Genomic DNA, 23,205 nt, shown 5'->3' on the forward strand with positions numbered 1-23,205 from the left:
AACTTTTTTGTATTTACAGTTTTGAGAGATAAGCCTCTTAAATTTCTCTAACTAGAAATATATGTTAAAAAAACAAAAACGATTTTAAATTTTTTTTGTAGTTTATTGCACTTTATTGCAGTTTATGTAATTACTATAAACTTAATGCATACATATTATTAAAATCTGGGTTATAATGGTTGTATTGATGTATAGCAACTTGAAATGCTCCCAAAAATGGCACTACAGCATGTAAAAATATAATATAAGCTCTGGCGGACTTGGTTCTATGGTAGGTCTTAAAGGGTTTTAAGCCCAGTTCTCGCCAAATTTGGCATATCTCCATCTTTACTCCCCGTTTCCCTTCCTTAGGAATGGCTTCTTGACAGCCACCCTTCCACTGAGACTATTTCTGATGAGGCTTCAGTGCCTCTCTCGGGTCCTGTGTCAGGGTTTGCTGTATTGTTTCTGAAGGCCATGACCTTAAGAAAGCTTTTTAGGCCTGCTGCTTCTTCTGACCTAGCTGCCTGGTAAATCTGTCATATGAAAGTGGTGAAAATGACACCAATGAATCTGGAACGCCAAAACAATAAATGCTATAAAACATGCTAAAGGCTCCATGGAGAGATGGAAAACTTCCACCAGGACAGCCTATTGCAGAATGCATTAAACCTTAGGCTGAGTAACTTCAAGGTATTTTTAAGAAATTATAAGACAACTGCTAAATGAAAAGGAACATCTAAAATATTCAGAAAATTGAGCCACATCCCCCCTCTGTAAGACACAGAAAGAGCGGCAGGCACAGTCAGCGGCGGGGCACAGAGTTTATTTTAGGCACTGGAACAGTACATGTATGCTGTGTCTCTGCTTGGGGAAGACATTTTTTATTCACCTCCTTTCAACTGGCTTACTCTGCCGTGACACTGTTCATTTCCCTGATGAAGGGGGCGGCTGAACTCTCATCTGACATGCTCTGCAGTTGTGAAAGGCGCTCGAACAGACAAATATCTCTGTGATTATGATTAAACAGGTTGTGATGTACAAAGGGGTAAATCCATTAAGCTCTGTGCCACTGTTTGTGCCATCTCCTTATTACTCTCAGTGAGATTTTCATCAAGTCAGGGTAAGATGCTCGATTGTTCCGCATTCTTAGCTCTGTTTCATGTGTCTCTTGTACCTTCTGTTCCCACATTTTCCTCTTCTCCTTTCTCTCTTTCATTCAGTATACAAGAGAGCATAATTGAGCCATTCACATCAGCATATCTCTTTCTCTCACCCCCCACCCCCTTGATCATGCCCACCCATGCTGGTTCCATCAAATTTTTCTCCACCCACCTGATAATGTGGAAGATGGCCGATATGAGGAGCTCATTGTAGATGGCTACAGCCATGTAACGTGGCTCGTGAAAAGCCGAGGGTACGGTGCGGACAGCGTAGCACAGGTACACGCCCCACAGCAGGAACAGGAACTCAGCTGAGCAACAAAAGACACAAAAATGTTTGCATTTTAGTTTCTATTTGCCACCTAAAACAGGACAGGTCATCTTTTGTATGAAAGTCATCTGCTGTAGCTGACAGTTGTCTTTTGACAGCACAATATACTAAACTTACCCTAAACCTTTAATTTAATCGTCCAATATTTTGGGAAATGATCTAATTTGCTTTGTTTCTATGAGCGAGGTTAGAGGGTCGATACCTTCCTCACGAAGCTGGAACCAGGAGGCAATTAGCCAACCCAAGCATAAAGACAAAAAGTAGGAAAAGAAAACAACTAAAGTGCCTTCCAGCGCACCCTAAGCTCACCAATCAAACATGAATATTTCAGTTGTGAAATTTATACAAAAAACCCCCCCAAAAAAACTGAAATTTGTGTTGTTTACGTGTGGGTGGGTTGTTTTTGTGATTTGCTCGGCTACACTGAAAAAGTAAGCCCTGATGTTAGACTGTGAGAAAAAGGCTGAACACCCACTGAAACCAAAATCAATTGTTATTTTTGGTTTAAGCAAAATAAGAAACAACACATTAAACAAACACCGAGCTGTAAAGGTTGGTTGGACACCACCAGGCTAACCTTTCTACACTTACAGAATTGTACAAGAAAGATTCAACTTCCAAAACCTTAATCTTTTTGTCACAGACTCTAAAATATTAGTGAAAAAAAAGAGAGAGAGAGAGAATTTAAAGCTCCTTTCAAACTCCTTTCCATTAATCTGACACCATCTGAATGTGTCAGCTTAATGTCTGAATGAGAACCCTGTGGAGGCTTTGGGCTGACATGCAGAGACTGTAATAAAAGATAAGAGGGCCGTATGAGAGAATGTGAAAATGCCACGCAGAAGGGAAAGGTGCACAGAAATGCATGGGAGCTTTTTAAGAGTTTCGACCCAGACGTCTCTTTTTACTTCACCACCTCCAACAGCAGCATCTCCCACCATGGGTGACAGCAACACAGAGAGCAGCTTATAGCGGGGCTTGTTTTCTGAAATTTTTCAAAAAACTTTTTCTTTTTTTTCTTTTTTTACTAAAACTGGCTTTAAAAAAGAAAAATCCAGGAATGAGCTCAAAAGAGTAAGTCAGCCCTGAAAAGCTTGCATATATGAGTTTTCACTTTGTTTATTTTTATTTTTTTTGGTCTCACCTCTTCCTCAAAAAGAGAATGAACCACATCATGAGGTACTCCTTGCTAGTAGCAGTGTTGGATCCCATCTTGCCTAAATTTGTTCTGGTATAGATTCAGAAATGCATTGGAAACGTTACTGTTACTCAGAAATTTTAATGGTAAAATTTTTTTTAATGCATGATAGCATCACACAGTAGCTGCAGAATTCTCAGCTGCAATTCCATCACATCCCAAAGATGTTTGGATGCTCTGCTGGAGTGGATCTGTTGACTTAGCAACATGTTCCAGTCTTCCACTGTCCTATTTCACTCTTACCTGAGATGAGGGCCTGAGATGTGCCTGGTGTGGTCTTCTGCTGCTGTACTGTGAGATGCTCTTCTGCATACCTTGGTTGTAATAAGTGCTTATTTGAATTACTGTTATCTGATTTACCTTTGCTGTCTAATCAGCATAAAGCAGTCTGGCCATTCTCGTCTCACCCCCTTCATCAGAAAGGCATTTTCACCCAGAGAACTCTGTTTTTTATCATTCTCTGTAAAACCTGCAGATGGTTGAGTGGGAAAATCCCAGCAGATCAGCAGCCATACCAAATTCAAAGTCATTTAAATCACCTTTCTTCCCCATTGAACTTTAGCAAGTCATCTTAGTCATGTTCTCATGCCTAAATGCACTGTTGCTATGTGATTGGCTGATTGAGTATTCGTATTAGTGAAAAGCTGAACAGGTGTTCCTGATAAAGTTTGAACTATTCTTCTGGGTGTTGATTTAGTTACTATTTTACAGCATGTGTATTGCAAAAACGAAATCATTTTTCTAGAAAGGTAAATTAGGAGAAGATGATTCTGAACCGTGGTTGGCTCTTGTGTTACTATGGCAGTAATGACATTTAAAATGTACAAGTTTCAAATTTTGCATGACTTCCTCATGTTTGCGCTGATTTCCCCCCTCTGTAAAGCAGCTGCTCCTCCGACATCACGGTGACACATTCCTGCTATCACTGAATCTCATCTCATCTCTGATCTCGGGTCGACAGCAGTTTATGGGAAAGATGTATTTAAAACGCCAGCTGTCTCCACCGTCACAGTATCAACACTTTACAGAATATACAGTGCAGTACCTGTGCACGGCTACAGTAGCTCGTTATCATCAAAAGTGTCAGTGTAATTATGTTTTAAAGAACATCAGTTACAAAAATCAATAGTAATTATTTTGAAATGTGAAGGATGGGGATTTCTACAGGGTTGCTGCATTACGGAGGTATGAAATTATGACTGGGAGCAATCTAATATATCTCTGTCTGCAGTAGAACAAAACATTATGCATCTTTTACTGCCAGTAAAAAACAAACAAACAAAAAAAAAAACAAGCCAATTTTTCCAAATAAAAAACACTTTTAGTTTTTTATGAGAACTCTAACTGAAAGTCTGTCACAGACAAACAAACACTGTTTGTTTGAAAGAGCACCGACACCCATGCCAAGGATCACACTGGGATATGACTCCCTAAAGTCTTTACAGTGATAACAGACCATTAATATTTATGAATAGGTCGGTCTATAAACTGCGTAGTGCTTAGCCTCTGAATCAGGATGCATGGAGATCTGCTTCCAAGACAGAAACGATAACAACTCCAACTATAATACAGATTAATTGAGGATTTACAATAAGCGCGTCTCGGTGACATAATCGATAATGTTTCGCATCAGCTCTGCTTTGCTTCACAATTTAGCGCAAAATATTATGTTATGTTAATTTTTGCACTGACATGCATTCTCATGTCGAAATTATGACAGGACGAGGGGGAAAAAACACAGAAAAGCAATTAGGCTCATTTTCACGAGCGTGAACCGCACTGTTGTTAAAATCCTCCAAAGCAGCTTTGCAGGATGCGTCCTGTCCTTCAGTGGAGCCTCGGCACACCGCAGCATGTTTATGCCTGCTGTCAGAGCAGACAGCGGGGCTCCCTCATTTCCCTTCTCATCAAGAACGCTCCCCCTAAATACACACCGACACACGCGTGGATGCAAATCATTCCCGCAGTCGGTGCTTGTTCAGAGCGGGGTGTTTGTTAGAGGCTGTCACCGCTAACATACAAACACAGCAGTTCCACCGTCCTGTCTCTGGAGTATCCTTAACTGTCCTTCCTTCACAGGCTCCCTCCTGTTTCCGTCTCTCAAATTCTCCCCTCCTGTGATGGTGCAAAACTCTCTGTGCATCGATGCCCACATCCCTACAAGTTTCATACTTCACAGGCTCCTTTCTTCTTCTCTCCTGCCACTTCCACTCTCCCTGCCTGCCTGTCTATCAGTCTTCACACACAGGCCGAGCATCTCTCAGGGATCCATCCATTCCCTTCTTTCCAAACAAGATTAGTCTCCCCTGCTGTCAGGCCGGCTTCAGTGAGGTGCACATCACTGCCTCCTGCTTTAAGAATCTGTCTTTAAGAGATTTACTGTAACATACATTCAAGGGCATTTGGGCCTTCACTAACCCTGGCTTCCTTCCAATTCATCTACTCAAATATTTTTTATTATCACAAAGGTATACAATCTGGTCATTAACAGACATTAACAGACAAGAGGACTGTCTAAATTCAACTAATGAAGATGTGGAAATGCACTGTTGCATATTTAAAAAATAAACTCATCATTCAAATGTATATTTCTTCATGAATTTAGGTTGTGTACAAGGTTACAGTGAATAATTAGGATGAACTTTATGTTGCATTGAATACCAAAAAACAGATTTCAGAAACATTCTTGAGTTGAAAATGTTTGAGATCTTTTGCTTTAAGTTACTCTTTAATGTCTAAAAGTCAAACTTAAATTTAGCAAAACATCAGTTCTCCTCTGGACTACTGTTGCCGGGCAAGTTTTATCATCAACATACATGCTGCTTTTTTTTTTTCTTTCTAAAAATAAAGTTTCTAAACTGAACTTAATCTTAAGGCTTATCCAAGCAGCCTGAACTTAAACTGTGAGCTCTAAAGCCCCTTCCAGTTAAGTGGTAAGTAGCACTTTCTTTCTATCTGGAAAACGATGCTGTTTCTTATTTGGATTTACTTAAAGTCATTGTGTGTAATTACAGGAAAGCCGTACAAACGTACTCACCGACTGCCATCATGTAGTCCCATCGGTCCAGCAGACACATGCTGAACTGCAGCCCCTCGGGAGTGAGACCCGCAGCGATGAGAGCCTGACTCAGCTCCGGATTCTGGCACACGGAGGACGTCCAGGCCACCAGGAACCACAGCACCAGCAGCAGAATGACTAGCAGCAGCCGCAGGACCCGCCAGCTGGTCATGTAAGGTGTCCTCTGGGCCGTGCGGGACAGGAACACCTTTAACACCCTGTGTGGAGCAGGGAGAGAGCGTGAGGCACAAGCCTGAATATCAGAGACGACTGAGAGAAATTGTATGTAAGCGCTGCTCACGCCCCTGGCTGCTGATCACGTTAGCATGCTCATTTGAAATAAAACGAGCAGGGAGAAACTGCTAAATCAGTTCAATTCATTCATGCTTGGTAAATATGTTTGGTTTTGATTCATGCTGTAATTTCCTTTGAGTTTCCAGGAGAAGAGCAGACAGCACAGGAAGTGGGGAGGAAGGATCTGTTAAAGGAGGCCCCTGTCATTTTTGAGTTGTGCTTACATGTCCAACAGAAATCATGCATACATAGTTTATTGTGAATTACTTCCTGATGTTACTGCATCTGTAAAAGGAGCTAAAAATGCAGCATATTAGGCTCATCAGTTGCAGCAGTGTAGGGAACAATATACAACAGCAAGTTCTTATATCACCATATATCACCATCTGGACATAGAAAAAAAGTCTGTTTCAATTTTTTACCCTGCTCATTTGCTATCTTTGGACCAGACTGTGACAAATCTATCTCATCTCTAATATATTCTGTGGGACTGGACTGGAAGATCTTGCCCCCGGGGCACACTTCCCACTCAGCGAGCTCGGAAAAAAATCAAATTGGTAATTTTGCCAAGGGAACACTCTGGCCGGCCTTTGACCTCCTTCTCCCATCTCGGTAACACAGCCCGGAGCCGAAGAGCAGGAAGCTAAAGCACACGTGTGCCAAGATGGCACACGTGTGTGCATACTAAGGGATGGCTGAATTATTGAAATTAAGACTAACTCATGGGCAAGTTAATAGAAGGAGAGTAGACAGGATGTAAGGGAGAGGAGGGGGCCAGGAGAGGCTCGAAGAAGAGAAGGGACGGGAGAAGAAAACGTATGAGGCGAGTTAACAACACAGGCAGAGGCTTTTTAACTTTTATTTTTGGCTTTCAGTTTAGTGTTTTAAAGTAAAATCATACTATAATGATCCAAGAGTATTTGTATGTTCCCTATCTCCTCCTACATAAGAACCAATCATAATAAAACTCTGCATAAACATTGCATAGAGCACTGTGAGTTCCAGCATCTATAAGGCACGTGCAAATATTTTATACAAATCCCACAATTTTATATATTTGCTTCTTTGACAGTTCAACTGAGCACTGAATTGAATTTGAGATTAGAATTGTGTGTCATAATATAATGTATCATAGTGTGATTGTAGCAAAAGTGTATTTGTATGTTCCATATCGCCCATGTGTGGCGCAGGGGTTTGCTATTTAATCATAATCCTTCATAGAACAGTCACAAAGCAAACAGGAAATGTCATCTCAAAATTTAATTAAAATTTAAAGGACACAGTTAAGTGTAAAGCAACTGTTGTTGTGATTTGGCACTGCATAAATAAAACTGAATTGAATTGAACAATGCTGTTATTAAATGTGTGATGTTTATAAAATGACATGGAAAATGTCAGGGACATATGGACACAGTTCCCATTTGATGTAAATAAAAATAAGATGTTTCGTAAATCATTTCGTGATAACATGACAAACGTTTATGTTATAACCTCATGATGCTTGGAAATTCAGAGCCTTTATCAGGATGTCACGGTCCTGAGTCTGTTGACTCAGTGGTTTTTATTCTTATTACTATTATTTTATGTTTCAGGTTGATTCTTAAGATTTTCTTGTTATTAGGGTTTGGTTTCTGTTCTGTGTCTCTGTTTCGCCCTGGTCCCTAGTCTATGTTTCCTCCTTGTTGCCATGTCTGATGTCTGTGTTAAGCTTACGTGTCTTGAGTTTAGTCTGTGTTGCTTCCTGTGTGTCGTTAGCTCTGATTTGTTCCTGTTGTGTTATCATGTGTTCCCCATCCTTTCGTTGTCAGTTTGTGTATTTAAGCCTTGTGGTTCTCTCTGTCTGTGTCGCGTCGTCAACGTCATCCACACCCTCACGCTTTGTGTGTTTCCCTCCGTGCTCCTCGTCCCTAGTCTCTTGTCTCCAGGTTTCCTAGTATTTTGTATTAGTTTCTAGTTTTGGTTTATTGTTTATTGTTAAGTTTATTGTTTGTGGAGTTTTTTCTGCAGCCTCTTTGAGTGTTCTGCATTTGGGTCCTGCGTCCTGCCTGCCACAGACTTATCATGACAAGGACATTTAATGACCACTTTCTGAGACGCTAACAGTTAGCCACATCACAGGAACCTGTTTCCAACATAACATTCAGACGGGATAACATTGTTAAGAACACATTAACACTAACACTCTCCAACAGTTTACACTACAGATAACTGAATCAAGCTTAGCTTTGGTCTATGACAATTATTATGATATTTAGTCAACTAAAACTAAAATAATTTAGATAGCTATATTATGGCCAAAGCTAAAAAAAAAAACTAAAGCAAAATTTGCTGTCAAAATTAACACTGATTGTGGGACAATCACTAATTGTGGTTAAGCACTAGCGGGGTGGACAGCCTATCCATCCGGTGAGGCTTAGGCATAGGGAGATCGTGGTTCAGGGGGTTGGGAAGCTCATCTTGTAACCAGAAGGTTGCCTGTTCGATCCCCAGCTCTGTCTGTCTTGGTCGTTGTGTCAGCCTCGCTTCTGTCAGTCTGCCCCAGGGCAGCTGTGGCTACAACTGTAGCTGCTTCCACCAGTGTGTGAACGTGAGAGTGAATGAATAGTGGCATTGTAATGTAAAGCGCTTTGAGGGTCTCGAAAAGTGCTATAAATGCAATCCAATATTATTATGTACAACTGAGTGTCATCGGCATAGAAATGATAAGAAATTCCAGAAAGGGTTGACTAATACTTGTGTTGTTCGTGCTTTTTGGACTGATAAGTGGTGTCTGTGGTTGTGCTTTACATGTGCACCTTATTGAAAAAGCAGCTTCAAATTGTGGCGTCTAGAAACTAATGGGCTGCTATGTCCACTGTTTTGTTTTTGTTTTGTTTTTTTATGGCCTGTTATTTACGGTACCTGTAGAGCTTCAGGATGACGGTCCCGTACATGATGGCAAAGCCCAGCAGGCGAACCCACCTCAGGAGGATACATCGAAACACACTGGGATTGAAGTACAGGATCATCACCTACAAAAATGCACAGCAGAGTTAACATTCACACATCTCATAAACACATCTTAAGACTCTGATTATTTTTCGTTTTTACAGGAAGGAAGTCAGAGACACAAATGTGGTAAGCACACGAGAAGCAGAGTTGGAGGTGGATTTGACCTCACGAATATCTAACGCCTCCACAGTTCCCTCATCTGTTAGCTTTATGCGGCTCATATGTCAACTTCCAGAGCACGTTTGATGTGAGGAATTTGAGAGTTTATTCCTTTATAGGTCTAGGAGCGCGTTTAGTGATGTTTATCTGCACATGGATTTGCATGTATAGACAGACTTGTGTTTCTAAATGTGCACGGTCCAACCTGTCACGATTTGTCTCTCTGAGCGGTTTCGACAAAGCAATAAAGAATTTGCAGATGGCTGATAAAATGTCAGCCTATCATTTTCTGCATGATGTGAAGTTAATTCACACCTATTACCGCTGCAGAAGAGGTTGTAACAGCAGAAGCTGCAGAGACAAGGCTCATGCTGTAAGGATCCAAGCTTCCATTTGCACTTCTCTTTCTACAGTTGCATTTCATTTCATTAGTGTGCAACACAGCGGGAAGCCACATGTTACATTTTCGGTGACCTGAATCCCAGCTTCTGCTCTGAAGATTCAGTGCTGTGACTCTGGCAACGTTCCCACTGAAGCAAAGAAAATACTATCGAAGCGTGACACCTTTCCAACTTGGGGTAATCTCTCCATTCAGTGTGGTCTGAATGAATACACAAACTTTTTTTGTAACAGAAGGAAGTTTGTGTGATCTTTTGTGAGATCGTGCTACGATTGCCAAACTGTTTTGTGACTTTGTGTTGAGGTAAACGCCGACCTTAACCCCGCCTATCCGCTAAAACGATATAGATACATGAACAGTAATTAATCAGTAACTACCACTTCTCACAGAGCATCTTTTTGATTACAGGTCTAGAACGGGTTTCTTTTCAGTCTAGCATACGGACTAAAAATGTTAAATGTGGTTTGAAAAGCAAACGCAAGTGAGAGTGAAAGACCTGCATCACACTTAGTATCTGTTTCAACAAAATTTCAATGTCTTTTTTTATGTTTTGCATCTGTTGCATATGTTTACATTGCACATGTAAAGTACTTCTAATGTTATATGTTATAGCTTAAAACTGGGTAATATGTAGATTTATATACATATTGTGCTGTATATAGTAACCATTTATACATAGTATAGTATTTGGAAATATAGTAATATAATATAGCATATTATATTGTAATATAGTAATAAGTGAATTTCACCATTGAGGGATTAAATAAATAGTACGTCTGTGTCTTTATCATAGCCATGCCATGTTTCTATCTCCCCAGCTGTGTCACACTGAGTAATCTATCCTCTGTTTATATCCAATCCTAGTTCTTCCCCTTTATTCCTTTGTCAGATCCTCCTGTTGAACTCACCCCCTCGTTCTGTTTTCTTTCCCTTTTCTGAATTTGGTATTTGCTGAACTTTTGCTTTAGCTAACAAACGCTCATCCTACTTTTATTTTCAACCTGCATGCGTGTCTTGCAGTTGGTTTCTCTCCACTACACACCTTGACAATAACTGCTCGAGCAGAAAGAAGACTATATTTACAATTACTCCTTTTTATAAGATGATGCTTTTTTTTAAAACATATATGTGAGCCCTATGCTAGACTGCTGGTCCAGGTCTTTAGGTACTTTGTATGCTGTGGCTGGATTGAACTCAGTGTAACCAGAACAGGATAGGGAGCTGAAGTGACAGTTTTTCAGTCTGTGATATAGCGCAGCAGAGTAAACAGTGTACAGGTCGGGGAGCTTGTTTGGGGATAACAATGTTATAGCACAAAAATACTTTCTGAATTATATGTTTGGGTTTTTTTATATATGTAAGTTGTTTTACAATAACCAAAAACAGAAGGTTATAGCTTTCCAGCTTTTTGTAATCACCACATAATCTCAGACTTATTGTGGTACAACATAAAAAGCAGCATAAATGCATCTCTGAGGCATAAGGCGAGTGATTTATTCCAGCTCTTACAATGCTTTGGCATTCAAAAGACAACAGCCATTTGCTTTAATTAAGCTTAAGTAACAACAACACCTGTAACCTCTTTTCCTTTTTAGAAAAGAAGCAGAACATCTGCAAACCCAGCTGAGCAACCAGCCAACCCCGAGGCTGTAGCCGCCTGGCTGTGAGATGCGTTAACAGAGAAGAGAAGCTAAAGTGTAGTGGGGAATATGAATCACAGTGTACATTATTTTACCCATGGAAATGAAGAACAAAGACTATGGTGCAAAGACAGAAAGATGAAAGGACAGAAATATTCAATCTCACAGCATCTTATGCAGGTATTCAGGAATTTGAAAGCAGAGCCAAGTCTCAACGTGACTCATAACAAATGTCACAGGAAGTAATCTGCAGCTTATTACCTCCTCATCACTGATAATGTTGCTGTGATTGTTTCATAATCAAATACAGTCTTAAAAGTGGCAAGATGAATTTCAGAAATGTGGTTCAGCGAGCGGTTAAACTGTCATAACATCCCTATTTTCAGCCTTCGCTCTGTTCACACTCACTTCGGCTCCGGTATATAGACATTTCTCTCACCTCTTGATTAAAAATGTGACACACTGAGTCAAAGCATGGAGCACGGCACTCACAGGCGTTTCCTTCAATCCGCAATCATCATCACAACCTCGCGGAGTCTGTTATTGGTATGCTGGTCATGAGACACTGGGGAGCAGAGTCCATCTCAGACCCAAGAAAAGGAATTATTGCTTTTCCTCTTTAATACTGCAGCTGATAAATTAATTGATATTGGAAGGCAGGCGTGTGTCAGAATTGGGCCAATTTAAGAGAACAGCCTGAACATGACTCACTTATCGATAAGAGGCTTAAAGGAAATTTGTTATTTAATAGCTAAAAGTTGCTAACTGCATGTGCTAAAGTAAATTTGAATTTTAATTGAAATTAATAACAGGTAACATTACAGCATAGACACAACACATGTATAAATAATCTATATATTAAATAAATACATAAATATACTTGAATGGTACTATTCCTGAAAATAAACATTAATTAATCCCCAGAGAGGAATCCAAAAGCAAGCCAGCAGTACATGTGATGTTGATGTTAATGTATTATTAAATAGAAAAATTAAAACATTTTCTGACAATGTATCAAGTGAATAATGATTGCTTTTTATCAGCATACTGTTAAAATGGGAATCTGACGTCTATCAGTTGCCAGATTTATATATTTGTATTAATACAGACTTGGTGTCCATGGTTACATTTGCAGAAATGGTCCTGCATGGGTTTGCATTAACCTCACCGTGGAAGCATTTAGCTGGCGAACCACAAGTTCCCAGTGAGCTTAGCACAAACCAGCCACAGCTCATTAAAATGTTCCTGCAAAAGAAGACATTGGTCATTTTTTCTTCTTTTTTTTTGAGTTTGAAATATTGTATGGAGCAATTTATCTTGAAGACACAGTGAGCTGTTATGAAGAACAGCAGCTTCCCCAGCTTCTCAGCAAGGTAACCAACTCCTTTTGCTCCTTTAACTGCACCCTACTGTTAGCAGACTAATGCCACATGGAGCATAAACTCAAATCACTCACAGCTGCTCAATGATGGAAAAAGGCCAGTTGCCTGACTTCCTATAGCAGTGTGTTTTTGCCATCCCAAGATTTCTGACACATAAAGTATGAAACTGCAGTTACGGTTACCAGCGTTAACTAAACTTAACCAAATTAACCAGGACTGAAATCTTCAGTTCCACTTTAAGTATACTGTATGCAGTCCTGTAAAAACTAAGTATGCCCATAAGAATGGACGTAGCAGCCAGAATCTGCTAATCAAAGGCACTCGCTTAACTGAACACCTAAAAGCAGAAATCTTGGCAGTTTTCTGATCTGACACGTTCAGATGTGTGTTAGCAAAATGACACGATCTTCCCAGCAAATTCTTGGGAGACGAAAGTGCAGATGTGTGACGATGAAGTGCACGTCGCATTTGGAGAGAACCAAACAGCATATCACCACAAACACCTCATTCCAACAGTTAAGCACGGCGGTGGAGGGATTATGATCTGGATCATCTTGCAGTGATATCCTCTGTACACCAAAGTATTATTCACTCAAATGCGAGGCCATCTTTGTGACAACAAAAGCTTGGCTAAAACTGATGTACGAAAGCAAATCTGCAACCGAATGGCTGAAAAAGAAAAGAATCATTGTGTCAAAGTTCAGACCTCAGTCTAATTGAAATTCTGTGGTGGGATCTTGGAAGAGCTGTGGATAAACAAATGCCTGCAAACCTCAATGAACTGAAACAACGTTGTAAAGAAGAAGAGATGAGAAGAAGATGATTACTTTAAGTTATTACTGCTAAAGGTGGTTCGAAAGGCTACACAATAATGGGGTGCACTTAGTTTTTCATGAGTGTACCGTGAAAATGTTCCTTTTCATGCTTCACAGTATTTTGATGGTGATATTAACAATTTGAAAGCATGACTTCTAAATGTAGCATAACATATCAAATCTGAGCACGTTCTCCAGCGCTGACGTTAGTAAAATAGTTTTGAGTGCTTGAGAATCAAAGTTTAAGAGTATAAGAATGCTGGAGCCAGTAACACAGCAGAAAAATACACAAAGAAAAACTAGTTTTTGGAAGGGATTGAAACAGACAGAAGTAAAGACGGAGCAAACGTGAACAACATCTTAACTACTCAACAGGTTGTTATTTTTCCCTCCTGTTTCAGTGTCTCTCCTCCTTATGTTCATCTGTCTCTCCTGCCTCGGTCTCAGTATAGTCTGTTTTCAGGATGTGCATCCTACTTGGCATCTTCACCTCATCACTTCTTCCAGCTTTCTGCTTCACATGACAGCAAAACAATAAATCTGAACGGCACATAAGAGCTAAAAGTAGCTCTTATGTGCTGCTCCTTCCACCTACATACCGTGCAAAACAAAAACACGCAAATGGCAAATCCATGCACATGACCACAGGAAAATATGAAGCTTTGAAGCTACCTAAACACACTCATGATTAGGGATGGGTATCGGTATCCGGTGCCATGATGGCACCGGTTCTGACATAAACGGTAGTAACCAGACCGAAATGCAGCGCACATTTCGGTGCTTTATTTCGGTGCTTTTTTTTTCCCTGAGCTGTGATACACTTTAGATTCTAGCCAATCATTTTACGTTTCCGAGGATAGTAGGCGGGGCCAGGTACATACGTTCTTTTAGAGCAGAGCTACAGATTCAAAATTCCCAAGGCGAAGCGGTCAAAAGTCTGGCTGTACTTCACAGCAAAATATGCAAACTAAGCAGCCTGCAACAAGTGCTTTAAGCTGATACTGTGATACTGTCAAAGGAGGTAACACCTCAAATCCGATGAAACACCTGGCAACGCATAGCGTTTTTTTTTTAAAAGCCGAGAAATGCGCCGTATTTGGTAGCTTGCTGCGAGACCTCACACCATGCACATCTACTGCGGGTGTAGCCGTAGCCCTGCCAGTGTAGCAGAAATGATGAGGATGATGATGCAGCAGCAGCCGTTCTTCTCTGCGTGAATAGCTTAATGTTGTTCGTGTGTAATTTACGTTGAGTAGGCTAACCACGTTATTAAATTAATGCATGTAAGGTGAACTAGCAAACATCATCATAGCTACATGCGGCTGTCTTCTTGTTTGATGGCAGATACTCCCTTCACCCTGGCCAAAAAGGCTAAAATGTGGAAAACAGCTAAACATGAGAGGTTTTTGGACAAAGTTTGTGTTTTTTCCATTGTTTAAGCACTGCTTCCAGCCAAGAGTGATACCATATATGCCCCATAGCTGCAGAAAAGGCTAACATTGTTATCTTTTTACAAAAAAACAGCTGAATATGAGAGGTTTTTGGACCAATTTTGTGTTCTCCATTCTTTAAGCACCGGTTTGAGCACCGTTTAAGCACCGGCACCGTTTCAAAAGTACCGGTTTGGCACCGGTATCGGATAAAACCTAAACGATACCCATCCCTACTCATGATCCATCCATCACTCTGCCTACACACACACACACACACACACACACACAATACAGTCAGACAGACAGCGTCACAACCTTCTGCAGTACCACTCATGTGGACTACAAAATCACTGGGGACTGCGATAAAAAGCCATATTTTTATATTGCCTAGAAGAGAAGGTGGCCCTCCTGGTTTGCGTCCAACCTCCCAAGCGTCCTCCATCAATTAATCAGTAGAAGTATTTTTAAAACAACTTGTGCTAGAACTTGATGGACTGTTTAAAAATGCATTGAGCACCAGAGCAGAGCAGCTGCAGCTGAAGAGGTTTGCGGTGGCAGCAAAAAAAAAAAAAAATAGGCAACAGCAACAAACGTTAAGGCTGGGAGAGGGAGGCAGACACAGAGGTGAGAGAGAGAGAGAACATGCAGAGGAGGTAATCAAAGGAAAACATGAAGGGAGGAGGGGGTGGGGGACAAGGAGGTAAGGTGGGGGAAAAGAGACCTTCATGTGTGCGAGGATGACAGAGCGGCAGAGTGTTTTGTGGGTGGGGGCTATTTTTGGAACTGGATTATCCTCGGGGTAAACTGGAGTGGATGGATGAATGCAAAAGCAAGAAAGGTGTGGTCACATAAGGATGCAATACCTGCAGCTCTTTGTCTGCTGCAACAAAAAACAGCTTCAGGTTTTTGTTTTTTTCATCCTGGGGAAAATGTCGTGCATACGGTTACACTCCAGTAACTTTAGAATAAGAACAAAATCTTTATCCCCGGACTTAGCCGAGCGATTGGAACTTCTTTCTTTCTGGCTGATTTTTTTCGGCCATCAGGCTTTGTGTCTGAGAAGAGCAGCGGCTCGACTGTTGGCAGTCTGTGCGAGGATTTGAAAGGAGTGAATTCCCTGGCTACATCAGATCTCTGTGTTACACGGCGCGCAGGTTTCTTCCATCTGCCTCCCTTCTAAAGATGGGCTCCTGACGCAGCACTCCAGGTGCAATGTGGGCTGAGTCCAAAAGTGTAAATACACACATATATAACGCACGCTGTCACCCGAGCACACGGACTGGCTGGCACATACAGCCGACGCAGACAGGCAAAGGCACACGTGGAAGAGAACGCACTTATTCTATAAGTACGCACCAACTGTGATGTCCAGCTCTCTGTTGTTGTAATGATCCTAACTATAGTACTACAACATCTAGCTACAACTGAGGAAATGGGCTTTTTTTTAATGGGATATTTTCACATTACTCCAGTATTCCAGTCCTGGGTTGTTGACCCACCGCCTTGTTTATGAACTTTCCAGTTTTGTTCTGTTTTTGATATTTTCTGGTGATTCTTAGTTTCCCTTGCTATTTGCCTCGTCACATCTTCCCTGTACCTTTTTGCACTTACCTTCTTTTGAATTATTTCCATGGCCTATCAATAAAACTGAGCTTTGAGTGCCTAAGCCTGCGTGTGGGATCCACATCCACACACTACATGACAAATATTGGACGCTGAAAAATGATTTTCTTTCTTGAAAAGGTTTTTTTTTTTCTCAGCCAAAGCAGACCTTGACCACTCCTTCCCTCTTTTTAAACCTGTAACGCTTAGGATTTGACCATCACACCTCTCTTTTGATATTTACTTTATGGCCAATAACTGCATTAGAAGAGCTTCATAGATGGTGAAATCACATCTCAAACCTATTTCCATCTGTTTGGATATATGTGCGGTTTGTGTTTGTTCTCTAGTTTTCTTTTATAGCACTATGAATGTCGTCCAGGAGAGACTTTTACCGATGCCCATCACTATTTCTTCTCCATCTCAGTGACAAGGGGGTGTTCATGGTGCTCTAAAGAGTGCCCTTTAAGCTCAAGTGCAAAATTGTGCCTGCAATGTGCGGACAAAAGCATGCATGCCTCATGGTAATTCATGCAAACCCTGTTCCATCAGTTATTTATCAAATAAAACCTTCAAACTAGTCATCATAACAAGCACATGCTTTTGTTTGCAAGTTTGTTTGGGAGCACTCTGTCTCTCTCCTGACAAAGCATACCCAGACGTACCCAGCTGCTTGTTTCTCTGAGACTTCTGAGAACTTTTATATTAAAAAAAAATGAAGTAGCAGTAAACTGGTGGGTGGCATGCAAGATCAATATGGACACTTACTGGGAAGTAGAGAAGTAGCGCACCAAACAAGATGGCTTCCAGCAGAATGAGACCAGATGTACGAATGCTCTGTTAACAAGGAGAGAGAGAGACAAAAACTCGTGAATCAATGACAGGGAGAGCTTGGTTATTTATGGATTGCTGAAGGATACTGAAAAAGAATGATTGGCCTGATGGTATCAGACGCTGAGGCTGCTGACGGGCATGCAAAAGTATCTATAATGTTGCTGCTGCTTGTATTGATATTTGTTCTGGATTTGCAGTGAACCTTTCTTCACATTCATTTTCTCTCTTGTATCTGCTTTGTCCTTTGGGGCCACCATAGTTTACCTTTCAGATTCTGCTGCTGCAAGTCAGACATAACAGCCACGACTTGCATGCTACCGCACGAAAATGCAAATGATACATCGCACAAATATATAAAATATATGTCTCTGAGTGATGACAGAACTTTTCTGGGTTGTATTTAATTACCACATTATTTTTTTTATGTCTTTTATGTTCATCCAAAGGCCTCCAGGGACATCTCTTGTGAAGTGAAGAAATATGGGAGGTTCTGAGGCAACAACACGATTGTCTATAAATAGATCACCAGGAAAGATTTAAATGCCAGAGGAGTGATTGTAAATCGTAATTATTATCCTACACTGCAAGAATGTCACACTGAAATGAAGGAGGGCTGGGTAAGGTTGACGGTAATGATGTCAGTGTAATAAGACAATAAAAATTACATTAGATTAAAATAAAATAAGATAAAATCAACTGGTCTGTCTTTATTTGGCTTTATACTTGATGGTATACGATGGAGATTTGTGTGAATTTGCAGTGCTTTAAGAAGCAGCTGTATGTCGTAAATATAGCAATATTTTTTTGTTGCATACTGAAATTATTTGAGGACAAAATCTCAAATGTCCTCTTTTAATCTGGGCATGTAATTCGCTGAACTGCATGCTGCCAGTGAGGCCAGGGAGGATCTTTCGCTACTCTGATGGCTTAGTACTGTGAAGGCATGATCAGCTGTAACGCAGCGGTTCCTATTTTCAAAACATTCGTGAGTTTGTCATAATCACTCAGTTTGAATTTAATCCCTGAAACCTTCGTCTTTATTTAATTTAAAATAATTTTCCATGACATTTCACTGACATTTCCAGTTAATCTTCACTATGAAGGAGGTTTCAAATCAGGCCATTTGGCTTTGCAAAGCCACAAAAATACCAAAATTGAAGAGTAGGGGAGACTGTCAGTGTGCAGTTTGGGATAAGCTCTAAAGCTGTTATGCCGTACAATTTCAGCATCCATCCACTTATTACCATATGCAGCATAGCGTCATTGTGGACCAAATATCCAGGTACACTCCGGACAGGTCGCCATTCCATGACGGGGACAGTTTAATGACACAGTTCAGTATCTTCCTTGTGCGAGTGTGGTCGCTTTAGTCTTTAGGTGAAAAAAAAGTATAATGTAATCTTGCAATCTTCAGGTATTCTTTGCCAAGGAGGTTATGCTTTTAGTAGTGTTTGCGTATGTGCGTGCCATTTTTAATGTTTGTACTACAGCTTGAAAGTTTTTGAATGAATTCTGATGAAACTTATACGGGTGTAGAGTCAGGTCATGAAAATGTGCCTTATTTTCAAAAGCTGACAAAAATTGTATAGCTTCCACATTATGATTCTTATAAGTGTGGTGTGTCTTGTTAACATAAAGAAAGTACCTTATAGAGTAACATAGCATGTCACATGTGACCTCTGACCTCTCCTTCAAGGTCAATAGACTGATCTATAGGTCAAAGTGATTTATGGAGCTATTTTTAAAAAAAGTAAAAACTATGTGTATTACTGCCGTTGTTTTTATTGACAACACATAGGATTATAGGGAATATATATGTGGATTCTGTTACTTTAACCTCTTTTTTAAGATCAAATAAGCTCAAACCTTCATAAAATGTATCTTATCTTTAAATTGTTGCTTGAAATTTTGCTGCCTTTCTTTGTAATTTCAGCATTTAGGAAATGATTCTGGTATATGGGGATTCTAAATATCACTTTTTTTAGTTTGCATCCAAATAGCATGTCTTATTTGACCTCTGACCTCACTTTTACACTTAAAATCTGCCAATTATGTCAAGTATATATTAAAATGGGTTTCAACAAAGCCTTTGCACTTGTTTTTACTGCACTACAAACGTCTTAAAGTACATTTAAAAAGAACAAAGAAAGCAAAATGAATGTATACAAAACACAAAATGATTCCCTCAAATGTAAATCCTGCCCACAGAGCTGCCTTGGTGGAGGTTTCCTCTCTCAGAGTGCTTCTAGGTTTTTGACTATTTCAAATTCTCTCTAAACTTTGCACTGAAAAAAATTGAGATTCTGAGTGCAGGCCGGCGTAAGCTCTACTGACATCACCACACATGACTCCCTAACTCCCTCCAAAGTCTAAACTAAGTAGTAGAATAAGCTGTTAAGCATGTCCCTATCCACATTAGAAAAGCATGCAACCGATAATTTGCATTCTCCTTACCTTGTTTCTCCTAAAGTGGTAGACCACCACCATACTGGCCAAGTCCAGCATCATGCAGAGACCCTGGAAGGAGGCCACAGAGAGCCTCAGAGCACCGTCCTCCTGCACCAGGCAGGGCGTGTCATCCCGGCAGTAGGGACAGCCCTCGCGGCACGGCAGGCACTTGCTGGACACGTCGGAGGATTCGTCTCTGTGAGAGCCCTGCTCCTTACCTGAAGATGTGAACACACTTTAGATTTGTTTCATTATCACTTATCTTATGTTGTTCAAGTTCAAAGAAAGAAAGCCTTTGCAAATTAAAATCTAATCACATCTCGGGACACAGGTCTGATTAGCACTGCAATTAATTTGCATTTAGCTGTCACAGGCTGACTCCTTATTAAATGCTCAGTTAATCAATTTCAAGGCAAAGAAAGCATCAAGCCAATGAATCAAAAAGCCTTGGGGAGATAATTACAAGAATGCAGCCTGTAATTAAGCAAATGATGGATAATGAAGGCAAGGAAGATACAATATTGTGTCACTGCTCTCTTCCTCAGTCTTGTTTGCCTAATTGTAGTAATATCAGCATGTGACACACATGGATTTGGAAGGGGTTTATCAATTCTATCCATGATTTCTTTTATGTTTTTCCCTTTGAGAACGTTCATTTTTAGCATGAACTGGTTCCTTTGAAACCTGAATTTAATCAATTACGTGTAAAGACACGACAGATGATGCAAGAAATATAATTCTTAATTCCAGGATATGTCAGCTGCAGTGGGATTTGCAGTCAATCTGTAGCTGAAATCCACAGACATGCAGCTCCTCGAGCAAATGATGTTTGATAAGCATGTAATTCCTCCGTAGGTCCCAGAGCTCATACGGTATGCGAATGCCGCGCAGTTGCACAATGCTTCAGCAGAGCGTGATTGTTAGAGAATGTGCTGAAATTTCTTTGATAGTGGTTAAAAAAAATTTTAAGCAAGAAGTGAATTTAAGTAGCCACTGAAGTGGTTTCATTCGGCTGAGAAAAGAATGCATGGTGGTGACTGTGATCTGAGACTCTGTATTTTTGCTGTGAATCACAGAGAAGCTGAATTTCAGCTAATATATGTTTAGATACGCATAATAAGTGTTCACAAAGACAGGATGTTATTTTCTGTGTTTGCGTCCTTATGCAAATTCATAATGAATGTGAGCGTGATTCATGCTGCAACTGGCACAGACTGTCTCATCAATGTCTGCCCTTTAAACTCCTCATACATAGATACGCTCTATTATGTACATTTGTTCAACTGGCCATTAATGCAGATACCTAATCAGCCACTCACATGGCAAAAACTCAACAACAATTTATGCCTGCAGATGTGGTCAAAATGAGCTACATCAAACTGAAGCAGAATGGGGAAGAAAGATGATTTAAATGACTTTGAATGTGGTTGTAGGGCTGGACTGAGGATCACAGAAGCTGCTGATTTACTGGGATTTTCCCATATAACAATCTCTAGAGTTTACAGAGCCACCAAGATATGCAGAAGAGCATCACTGCACAACACTTGGAACCTTGAAGCAGATGGGCTAAAGCAGCAGAAGACCACACGTGCTGTCAGCTGAGAACAGGAAACTGAGGTTCACCAAAGCTGGACAATTAAAGACTGGAAAAACATTGCCTGGTCTGAGAAATCCCCAATTCTGCTGCAGCATTCAGATGGAAGGATCAGAGTAAAGAACGGATCCATTCTGCCCTTTCTCAGTATTTCAGGCTGGCGTTGGTGTAGTAATGGTGCGGGGGATTTATTTCTTTGCATACTTTGTGTTATTTGAATACCAGCACCTACCTGACAATTGTTACTGACCATGTCCAGCCCTTTATGAACACGGTATACCCATGTTCTGATGGCTGCTTCCAGCAGAATAGCGCACCATGGCTCAATGACCTCAAACTGGTTTCTTGAACATGACAATCAGTTCATTGTACTCAAATGGCCTCCACAGTCACCAGATCTCAGTTCAATAGAGTGTGACTGTTAATAAAGGTCTGGGTGGAAATCAATAGTGTTAAAAAAACAAGCAAGAAATGTCTAAAAGTGTTTAAATCGAGTATTGTGTTTACAAAGAGACTAAGTCCAGATAGGAAAAATGTTTTAATATTTTAAAAAAGATGAGAAGATGTCTAAAAAACACTCCGGAGGCCCATGCTGCGTGTACTTTTGACAGTCCCTAACCTCAGCTTGTCAATTTCCATCTACTTTCAAATGCCAGATGTCAATAAATAAGCACCAACTGTGGCGCATGAGTCAAGCTGAGTCAAACAGGACCTTGTTTTAGCCCACAGCACATTTGTTGAGTTGTTGTTGTCAAACTACTGAGCTTACTCCATTACTGAAGAAAAATGTCCTCGACCGACTTGCTGTAAAGACTGAATTTCTCCGAGTGTTATAAGGTGTGTGTGGCAGGTTTACATTTGACAACCAGAGCACGTTGAGGATTTTTGGCGGTGTTGGTTTAAACAAATAGCAAATAACTTCTGGCCCAGCTGTGGCTCACACCGTACACATTATTCTGGTCTACATACTGAACCAAATGGCACAACTGTGACATCTCAACCTGAGGATCACATGCACAACCAATTTAGTCTAAAGTATTCACATTACTTTATTACTGCTTTGTTAGAAAGATGAGAATATAAACAGCTCAAAGATAAAGTATGTAGTTAGATGCTTCAACAAAGCCCTAATAACCAAAATCAGATGAATGCTGAAATTAATACAATACAGCCACCAGCCTCTCTCCTCTGTATCCCAGGGGCTATACAGAGAAACAGCATATTACCTTGTGCTGGCACAAGTGCAGTCTTTGTTCCATTTCTGTAATACCCATTCTGCCTCAATTGTAATAATGGACAAAATGTTAAGTACAAATTAGTTTTGAAAAATCCAATTAAAAATAATACATAAGTAGAACAAATGCAAAGGTTTTAAAGTGGGTACTTAATGCAAGCTATTACTCAGATTATGGTGAACTATTTTTTCTTCTTTCAGATGCTCAAGTTAGAGGTTAGCCAAATAGATCATGTGTTTCCATCTCCTTCCGTCCCATGCATCCTTCTCTGCCACACCACATTTTGTGTGCATGTCCTCCTTCACCACATCCTATTTCCTCTCTCCCAGCAGCATCATTTTCCCGACACACCGGGCATCTTTCCTCCGCACAGCTCAGTCTCAGTCTTTTCCCTTGAACCCTCCAATCTAAGCTGTTCTTACATTCATTCCTGAGTAACAACGGGAATTAGCATCATCTACATCTGTGTTTGCGTGTGTGTTACGGCTGCCATGATTAGACGACTAGTCACGATCACAGCGACTATCAAAATCATCAACGACTAATTTAATAGTCAAACGCGTTGTTTGAAGCTGTGTAAGATCCTGAAAGACGCAGGAATAAGTAGCAGAATTTAAGAGTGTAATAATGGACTGAAACAGAAGATGGC

At 40.4% G+C, this 23,205-nt stretch overlaps 1 protein-coding gene across 1 annotated transcript in view; it reads right to left on the reverse strand.

Annotated features, from left to right (window-relative positions):
• The window catches only part of gpr158b (G protein-coupled receptor 158b), a 75,267-nt gene that overhangs the window by 15,437 nt on the left and 36,625 nt on the right, over positions 1-23,205 (reverse strand). The window contains exons 4-8 of the mRNA XM_006786954.2: positions 19,734-19,945; positions 17,214-17,282; positions 8,925-9,034; positions 5,709-5,947; positions 1,315-1,453 (exon numbers count right to left, since the gene is read on the reverse strand). Of these exons, the coding sequence (XP_006787017.2) occupies positions 1,315-1,453; positions 5,709-5,947; positions 8,925-9,034; positions 17,214-17,282; positions 19,734-19,945 (769 nt within the window). The remainder of the gene's footprint in view (positions 1-1,314; positions 1,454-5,708; positions 5,948-8,924; positions 9,035-17,213; positions 17,283-19,733; positions 19,946-23,205) is intronic.

The sequence above is a fragment of the Neolamprologus brichardi genome, chromosome 18, assembly GCF_056152115.1.
Source record: "Neolamprologus brichardi isolate AB-2024 chromosome 18, ASM5615211v1, whole genome shotgun sequence".
Taxonomy (NCBI): Eukaryota; Metazoa; Chordata; class Actinopteri; order Cichliformes; family Cichlidae; genus Neolamprologus; species Neolamprologus brichardi.